This window comes from Marmota marmota, unplaced genomic scaffold (assembly GCF_001458135.2).
Source record: "Marmota marmota marmota unplaced genomic scaffold, marMar, whole genome shotgun sequence".
In the NCBI taxonomy this organism is placed as follows: Eukaryota; Metazoa; Chordata; class Mammalia; order Rodentia; family Sciuridae; genus Marmota; species Marmota marmota.
Genome location: NW_025999983.1, coordinates 2,611,616 through 2,621,369, shown reverse-complemented (window position 1 = coordinate 2,621,369; position 9,754 = coordinate 2,611,616). Strand labels below are relative to the sequence as shown.

Sequence of the window (9,754 nt, the reverse complement as noted above, 5' to 3'; positions counted from 1 at the left end):
TAATTAGCCTACATAAGGCCATATGATCATGAAGGGTAGCGAATGCATATTTTGAGTCTATGTAAATATCCACACAGACTCCTGCTGTCAACTGAGGTGCTTGAGTCAAAGCAATAAATTTTACTTTTGTGCTGAAGTTCCCTGAGGCAGAGGTTCTGCGTCGACAGTAGAGTCCAGAGTGACCATTGCATATCCAGCAAAACATACCTCATCTTTTATAAAACTGCTTCCATCTGTGAAGTACTCTGCATCAGGGTCCTTGAGAGACTGGTCTGCCAGGTCTGGTCTGCTGGAGAACACTTCATCTATGACCTCAACACATTGTGATCAGGTTTTCCAGGTCCAATGGGCAGCAAAGTTGCTGGGTTTAGAGTTCTGATGACCTCAACGCGGATACATGGCTTTTCATATAACATGCCCTGATATTTGACCATTCTTTCATTAGTCAACCAACAGTGTCCTTTATATTTTAACAATGTCAAAATTGAACGAGGAACTCTGACAACCAGTTCTTGCCCCATGGCCAGTTTATCAGTTCCTAACACCAGAAGAGCTGTGGCTGCAAGGGCCCATAAACAAGGTGGCCAGCCCTGGACTACAGAGTCCAGCTGTTTGGACAAATAGGCCACTGGACGGTGCCATGTCCCCAGCATCTGAGTCAAAACTCCTACAGCCATTCCAGATCGATCATGGATATACAGAAAGAAAGGCTTTGTGAGGTCAGGGAACCCTAATCCAGGTGCACTGGTGAGTGCTTGTTTAATGTCCTCAAAGGCCTTTTGCTTAGTTGACCCCCATATAAGAGGATCCCATTCTTATGGTCACCATTCCTAGTAGCCCCCCAAAATTCTCTAGTCTGATGGCAGGTTGAAGGGACTGGAATTGAGCAGATCTCCTGTTTCTTTTGAGGCCCAGCTGCTGTTGTCTGTTCTGTTGCTGAGTCAGATGGTAACCAAAGTATTTGACCTTTTTCTTGATAGATATGGGCTTTTAAGTCAGAGTCCAGTGCTGTCCCAAGGATGGTGTACTCGAGCCCCTGGGAGGAACTGTCTTTTAGGGAAGGGAGGCGTACATAGAGCATCTGGCACTTTAAGATGCAGGAATTTTTTGTTATCTCCCAGTGCGGGATCTTGGCTGCTGGGATTCTCCAACTCTTAAATCTAATGTAAATCTTAGCAGAGACTGATGACCTGGGACATCATTTGTGTAAAAGGCACCTATGTCAATCTTGCCGTGGGCTGTCTGCCAAGGTTGGAGGGCAGCGGTGCAGTTCCGTATAGGTCCCAGTGTGGCAGCCACATGGTGCCCACCTAGGTGTTTCTCCTTGTCTGTGTGGCTTTTCTCCTCTTGTCAGGTGGGACCCTGCTCTAATTGTCTATAGTAGCTGCCCTGCTTGTGTTTTGTTCAGTATGCCTGGGTGCATGGGGCTCTGTCGCCCTTCCTGCTGGTGGCTCACAGCGTATGGCTTGGAGCCAGGGAGGCATGTCCTTTTGGAGTGAGCATCCTATGGCCCACTCCTGGCTGTTAACATGAACATATTCCTGGTTCATTTGGAGGCTTGCAGCAGCTGAGCCCTCCTGAGGGGCTGGGTCCCGTGCATCAGATGCAGTTCTGTGTGTCTATCAGACCCCTGCCATATATGTCAATCATCAACTTCCGAGCAAGCGGGAAGAAACTGGAAGGAGGGGCTGGGCCAAAACATTCATTCCCTCTCTTTTCAAGGCTTAGCATTTGAGCATGGCAGTGGGTGCTTGCCTGCTGGGGCCACTGGAGGCTTCCCATTTTATCTGGCCACACTTTTTTTTCCTTATAAACATTTGGACCATTGGCTTTGTTCTAGTGAGTCCCCCCTTTGAGTGACCTCTGGGTTTGTGGTGAGGGCTGCTGTAAGGAGATCCATCCTCCTCTTCATCTTTCTGGTCTGCCTATCTTTGAGTCTCTGGATCTCGATTGATGAAAACTGTGGTGGCCACCTTAATCAGCTCACTGGCACACTTCTCAGTAAAGTCCTCTAGGATTGTAATTTTTGGCAAATGGCTCTCTGAACCTGTCCACAAAGGCTGCATTCATCACCTGTTGTTGTGCCTGTGCATTTTTTCACTGACAAACTTGCATTGCGGCTGCATGTTTTTATGGTGCCCCTCTTCCCCCGGGGAACCTCTGGGCAGGGAGAGGGGTGGCAGTGGCGGTGGCCTGGACATTTAGCTCTGAGTCAGTTGGGCACATCTCTTTTGATCATTGCTGCCAGTTTCATAGGGCCGAGGGGCCCTAGGCAGACGTGGGGCTGAGAGAAATGTTCAGGGCTATGGAGGGTGCCAGAGGGAGATGCTGGAGCAGGGGGAGGCTTATCTGGGCTCTGTTTGTCTGCAGATGCGCTCCGCTTAGGCTAGGGCTCAGGGCTGGCTCCGACTCCTTCTAACTCCTGGGCACAGGCAGTGTGTTTTGTTCTCTTTTTTTTTTCTAATCCTTTAGAGTTTCTCTGAGGGCTTCTTGACATCTCTTTATTTTAGACCTTCTTCTTCTTTGTTGGGGCCCCGTCCTAGGTCTGGATAATGGGCTGCATCTGATCAGTCATGGCCCAGGGTTTCTCCGTGTAGGAGGGAATATGGTTTTTCCAGCTTATGAGCTCAATGATGGAGAAGGGCTGGCACCCAAAACGGCCTTGTCTCCCTCAGACATTTCCCTTCTGGTCATCATGGGCAGGGCCTTTGATCCCTTGCTGGGGCATCTGGAGAGTTCTCTTCTGGGTTGTGGCTCTGTCTTGGGACAAATCTCCCACCTTCGTCTTGGGGTGTGAAAGAGTCTCGGGTCCTAGGAAGAATTTGGCTCTGAGAACATCACAGAGGAAGGAATAGCCAGTATTGGGAGCCATCATTTGTTTCCTCTGAGGACAAGGGGGCTAGGGGACAGTCTGTCCCCTAGTTGTCCCAGTGGTCTTGGCAAAGTTGGTTGAGTGGCACATAAGGTCCTGGGTCCTCTTCTGGCTCATGGGGAAAACTGTTCCCTTCCTGTCTTTCCTAGTCAGGTTTTCTGTTTAGCTGCTTTCCACTGGGTCTTAGAGACCACTATGCTCCCACCTCAGCTTGGACTGTCCATCTAGACAGGCTCTCAACCAAGGGGACTGTTTCTGTACTATCTCTTGATAACAATCAATGTAACAGAAATGGTTCAATCAAAAGACCCCAGCCATGACTCTCTCATCTAAAGATCCTTCTGGTGGGCAGCCCACATTTTGGGTGAGCAACTCTAATTCACAGAGTATGCAACCTTTGTGGAGTGAGTTTCACTCCACAGTTACCAGGAAAACCTTCCTAAAGGTTTCTAACACACATTTCAGAAGGCTCAGTTTCCTTAGTGTGCCTCCCATATTCCACACTGCATCGGTGTCGCACACTTAGAACAAAACACACTTAGGACAAGACTCACTTCGTCCATCTCCGGCCACTCCCCTCGCGGGGACTTAGGACCCTCTTAGCCTTGCGGGTCAGTATCAACCCCCGACCTGGAGCTTTTACCTGGTTGGTGAAATTCCGCCATAGACTGTATGAGGGGCCACGGAACCGTGGATCAGGACTCTGCACTCGCTTCGGCCCTCGGGTTGGGTCGGAACCCTTCCTTTGTCCGTCTCATTCACACACTTTCACACACTTTCCCACAGACATGGCCAGGGCAGAATTTCTATACCGCCAGGGCAGAATTTCTATACCGCCCAGATTCCAACAATTCCAAACCAAACAGAAAAGGGGTCACGGTTTCCCCTCTGCGGGCTGACCCCGAACAGAGACTACTCGGGCAACTCCCCGGGTCTGTTTCAGCTCCAACCACTTTGGAGGGTACTCGGGACCCAACAGAGGGTGATCAAGCCTCTCTTCCACCCGCTTAGGCCTCAAAGGGGGAGTCAGGTGGGCTGCAAAAGCAAATGGACCTGGGTCCTACCTGTTCAGATGGGCAGTGCTCCAAAACCCTAATTCTGGTTCCTGCTGCCTGTGGGTTCTGTTGTGCTCCAGGGTAGCAGCCCCAGGGCGCTGGGTGAGTCAATCCTCCTTCAGGCCAAGAGTGGCCTGGGCGCGCCAAGGGGACCACTGTCCCCCATCGCCACAGGGAAGCCGGTCCCCGGAGATAAGAGAGGCTATTCTGCCTATTCTATTATACTTCCTCTGCCCTTCGTGGTGGCCAAAAATGTTGTAGGGACAGATGAGGCAAGGCACCGAAGATAGCAGGAAACAGTTTTATTTGGCTGCAGCCAGGTTCAGAGGGCACAGCTTTTGCTGTAATCAATCAATCCCCTGAACCCCGAGTTCAGGGAGTTTTGGAGTTTTATACCCAGCATGTAAGGGGAGGGGCTCAGAAGTTCACAGTCTGCAGAAGTTCACATGAAAGCAGCCTTTTCTCTCACTGTTCTGGGCAAGTTAACTCTTCAAGGACAACACCTGAGAAGGGGGGAGCTTCTTCTCCCCTCTCTTTCCTCCCCTGCCAGCTGTTACCATGGGCCCATTTGTAACTTAAAAATGTAGACATCTCTGTGAAGCCCAGTTCAAGGCCAGAGGCCTTGTTTGCACAGTTCTTCAAAGTACTATACTGGAGACGTTTGTGATAACTAGTAAGGGGGTGTCCAGCACCTGGAGTGCTGGTATCTTCTCGGCCAGTGGCCAAGTAAGCAGGGTGACATGAAAATAGGAAGTTTATCTACATTGGACTCTTTTGCTGACAGTCCTAAAATCAGCCATGGTGAAGAGGGCTTTTCTGTGGAGAAAGGGGGTGCCACTTCACAAGCATTCATACGTCTTGGAGACACTGCATTTAAGGACATGAGGTCTATGACTGGTGTTTAAACATCTACTATGATTTTTTCTAAAATGTCTCTTATAACATGTTTCTTGTTATTAAATGTTGAGATTATATAATACATTACTTCTAACTTTGCATCTGCTACCATGAAACTCAGAACCACATTTTTGTCTTCAGGAAATAAATGAGATATGGCAGTAAAACACAATAGCCTAGTGCTGGGGTTGTGATGTGTGAGGCTCTGGGTTCGATCCTCAGCACCATATAAAAATAAATAAATAAAGGTACGGTGTCCAACTACATCTAAAAATAAATAAATATTAAACAACAACAACAATAACAACAACAAAATACCCTCCCTGCCCCCCAGTCCTAGTTCTGTGGATTGAACTCAGGGTCTTGAGAATGCCAAGCCGCTGAGTTCTTCTCCCAGATCAGCCGACATTTTTATTCTTTAATACCTACGGGAAGTGAAAGGGCAGCCCCACCAAAGGTGCACATAAGAGTGTCAGAGAGTGGTATTTTTTGAGCAGTGGAGAATTTTTTGAGATAGTGAGAAATCACAGTTGACTTGAGTGGAGACAGCAGGCGTTTTCTGAAGTGTACCCTTTACCTCATACCAGGATCATGGATGCGTTATCACCCTCCTAGACAGAAGAGGAAGCAGACACAGAAGTTTAAGGAGACAGCTGGCGAATGAATGACAGCATCAGCATTAACTCTGGTCTCCAAAGCCCAGCTTTCCCGGGGTGTGGAGCCTTCTCCCTCATGCTACAGGAGATGCTCAGCCCCTGGGGGGTACACATGAGGTCACCGTGGCAGGCCTTCCCATCAGTACCTGCCCAGAAGCATCATCACTGGTCTGAGATATGTTAACCTGGGCTTTTCCCACAGGTGATAAAGGCTTCCATATACACTGATGTTAATGCAAAATTGTTCTTTTCTTTCATTAGAGAGATTTCTATTTTAGGATTTTCTTTGAATGATACACTACACTTGGCTGAAACTACCATGCTGAAACACAAAGGTAGAAAATCGTGATCTTGGAGGAAGTTCAACCTGTCCAGATCCTGCAGATGGCCCGCTGGAAATTGAATAGCTCAATTTATGGAACTGTTAAATTTCTGACAAACCACAGAACTAAATTCCTGACACTTTGGCATCCACTTTGTCTAAAGAAAAGCAGAGCAACACAAATACCTATCTTAAAGCTCCAGGTATTCTCTAAATCCATGGAATGAAGTTTTACATGGTCAGTCTTCAGAACTGACGTGCGCAGAGATACAGGTACAGTGCTCTCCCCTGCCTCACATGGAAGGTGCCCCCTGGCTGGAAGTCGGCCTCACTCCCTCCTGTTGGACAATCTAGTCGCGGGAGAATTTGATAATATTGGTAGGCATGTACACACACAGAGATGGGGGACACTTTTTCCAATCACACTTCTAGAGATTCTTTCATTATTTTTTTTCTACATGGACCCAAAGATACAAAGACAAAGCATACTTATGAAGCAATATTTCCCCTTTGTCATATCTAATAGCCTCAGCTGATATTCAAATGGAACATTTACTTTCTGATTCATATTAACCTATTAGATTCTGATTGATATAACCAGTTTGAAACTATCCTAGGCAAAAGCAACGTGTTTTAATGAGTGTATATAGGAGTTCTTCATCTGGGATCTGTGAGCTTTAATTTATATGAAATACATATAGATCATGTAATTTTCTTGCTATGTGGTACATTTTTCAGGAGCATATTTGGAATATTGCCTTCATGAGGATTTGTGAGTCCTCAAAGTTTAAGTGTCATTGCATATTTGGCTTTGCCTTCTCAGATCATATTCATTGTTAGAATCCTTGAATCCAAGTGATTTCAGGTAGTGAAATCAGTTGCCCTCAGCCAACCCCTGGAATCCTGGGCCTGAGGCGAGCACCACTCTTCATACTCCAGAGATCTCTCTCTGTCCTGCGTTCACATCCTCCCCATGAGACAAACAAGCCGTTGAGTTTCTTTTTTATTTAAACAGTAAGAAATTGTAGCACAGTGACTTAGCAAATGTTCTCAACCAGGAACAAGTCAGGAACAGCAACAAACAGACCTTACACATCATGTACACACCTCTGGTCAACCAGGGCGACACACATCCCTCTCATCTGCCCTTAGATTGAAGGCAAGGCGCACAAACCCTAGGGCACAAATGCAGATTGGAGAGATGTGCTAAAATGTGGCCAGTTAAGAGAGACAGGGCTGGGGGCCTGAAGGAAGAAAGAGGGGAGAGAAAATAAAACAAAGAGAGTGACAGCGTCTTTCAGGTGGGTGTGGGGACATTGAGGCAGAAAGACGCCTTGTAGGCTGGTCCCCTTAGGAGGCCACCAGAAAAGTCTTCAGAACACAGATGTTCCCATGAGCAAGCGCAGCAAACAGGGTATGTTAACTACTGGTGCCGCCAACCTGGTGGGCCACTTGAGCTCAGGCATCACCGACTCCACCTGCCCCACTTCCCCCTACTCAGCAAGCCCTCCTGAGCTGACCTTCACCCAAGTTCCTGGAGGACAAAGACATTTATGGCACATGGGTGTCTCCAATTTACTTTGGCCAGTATTGCTAATTTTTCTCTTTTCTTAGTATTAGTATGTTCATTTTAGGTAGAATAAAATCTATTTCTCTGCTTTTGGACAGGGGTCAGAAAAGAGGAATTGCTCAGTGGGTGGGGTTTTGTTTGTGTAACTCATCTGGTGGCTGATCTAGCTCCCACTGAAGTCAATGTCTCATGTCTGATGGAATTTGTGCCTAGAACTAGAGAGAGAGAGAGACACAGAGAGAGAGAGAGACTAAGATAAATATTAGAGCAAAGATCACCACAAGAAAAATATAAAATTAGTTTCTAAAAATGTAAGGCTTCAATTTAAAATATAATTTAGACTTGACACATTAAAATCTAACAACACTAAATTTGTTATTGAGTATTACAAAATAAGTAAAAAATTGAGGTAGTGCATTACTCTTCTACAGCCAACTTATCTGATCATGTCTCCTTGTTTCCTTCTTGTCTTTAGAGTTCAATGCACTCAGATGCATGGAAGAAATGTCCTGCATTCGGCATCCAGTTAGTGGGGAAGGGCGGGGCTACTGAGACAGGTGTCTCACCCTTAATTCAAATAATAAATACAATTTTAAAACTCACTCTTTACATCGGTACAAAGCCACCATGTCACTGATTTACTCACAGTGATAAAAAACACCAAAACATGTACACACCTCCCCCTTACCCCCAGGGACTTCCTGCTTCCCTCCAAATCAACTGATCCTCCCTGCCTCCTGGTGCCACCACTCTCGGCCCGGTGGCTCTTTCCTTCCCTGGCACAGGAGACATTTTGTAAGCCTTCAAACAAAGACCACATTTTTAACAAAAGCCCAATCTTACTCCTGCTCCCGCCTCAATCCAGCTATTAAATAATTCCCCAAACTGCTTCAGGGAACAGGCGTACATGACTAAGTGTGTGTATGTGGCAGTGTGCTTGGGTGGGAATGATTTGAATATGTGTGCATGAGCACACACGTATGTGTGACTGTGAAAATGTGACTCGCATGGGTGTGAGATTGTATATATGTGTATGCATGTGTGCAACTGTGCATGTGTGTCTGTGGGAGTGTGCATAAGTGTGTGATTTGTGCATGTACTGATGAGCATGCCTGCGAGAGTGCCTGTGCCTGTGTGTGACTATGTATATGGGAGTGTGCATAAGTGCTGGTTTTTGCATGAGTCTGCATGCGTGTGACTGTGTGATTGTGTACATGAATGTGTGTGTGCCTGTGTGGGGGCCAGTGTGATGCACACCCGGCCTGCAGAGCACAAATCTGTGACAATCCACCTGTGCGGGGACAATGGGGCAGTGCTTCCCCAGACAGCTCATTGACAGGACTCCTGAGGCTGGAAACTGGAGCACTGTTCCCCAGCTTTCCAGCTCCCAACGTTGGAAGAGAGCAAAATCATAAACGTAGCACCATGTCCCACTTCCACAATGGCAGGCACCCTCTGTGGCCACCCACCCTCACAGTGTGGTCACCTACAGAAAGAGGAGGGGTATGCGGGGGTGGGGTGAGGGAGGCAGAGCACGGGGCAGTGGGGCTCTGGGACCTGAAGGAATCCTGGTGGGAGCTGGGACATCTTCACAGCTGCCTACTCCCCCATGAACTGCAAGGACAGCTGAGAAGCCAGGAGGAGGCCCAGAGGTACAGAGGGTGGACTTCTGAGATAGATAGAGGCCACATTGTGCAGGAGAGAACACTCGTCTGGCTGGTGAGTGGAGTGGGCAGGAGGTGGGCTGTGGGAGCTGGACAGGGCTGTCTGTTTGTCCCACGAGTGCCTACTTGGCATACAGGTGCCCACGAGGTGGACGGTGGATGTCACATGAGGCGCGCTTTTCCCCCCAGTGCGTCCACTTGGGGCAGGTGTGCTGGAGGTCGGCCTCAGGAGGCCGTCCAGTCCCCGCAGGCCTACCTGGTCCGCGTTCCCAGGTGAAGCCCTGAGTTCAGGAGGAGGAGGTGGGCGTGTAGGCCATCCTGCGGCACCAGGCTCAGCTGGCTCACAGCGTGCTCAGGTGCGGCAGCGTGTCCAGGCGCCCTGTGCGGTCCCGCGCAGCAGCCGCAGACTCCACGCCACGCAGCCACTCGGTGCATTTGCGTACCAGACCCTCATCCACCACCTCGGTCTCCTCCTCGTACTCCACATCGTCATACTTGTGCCGCTCGTTGAGCAGCGATACCTTGAGCACCGGGCGCAGGTCCGCGGGTCGAGGGCCGGGCACCGGGGTCTGTAGACCGCCAGGCAGCAGCGGGGCGCGGGGCGGCGTGCGGCGCCCCAGGGCCCGCGGCTGGGGGCGCGTCGGGACCGCTGGTGGCGCAGCCCCTCCGCAGGCCGGTGGCCCTGGCCCGGGGGCCCGGGGCGAGGGGGCGTCTGGGG

General features: G+C 49.1%; 1 protein-coding gene across 1 annotated transcript; it reads right to left on the bottom strand.

Annotated features, from left to right (window-relative positions):
• Nucleotides 1-6,775: 6,775 nt before the first annotated feature.
• On the bottom strand, nucleotides 6,776-9,750 carry Prr18 (proline rich 18; the record flags this gene model as incomplete). The annotated part of the gene is given in 2 exon segments (XM_015498679.2): nucleotides 6,776-9,651; nucleotides 9,653-9,750. Coding segments are annotated over 2 exon segments (372 nt in total), but the record flags the coding sequence as incomplete, so codon positions are not given.
• Between the last annotated feature and the right edge of the window lie 4 nt (nucleotides 9,751-9,754).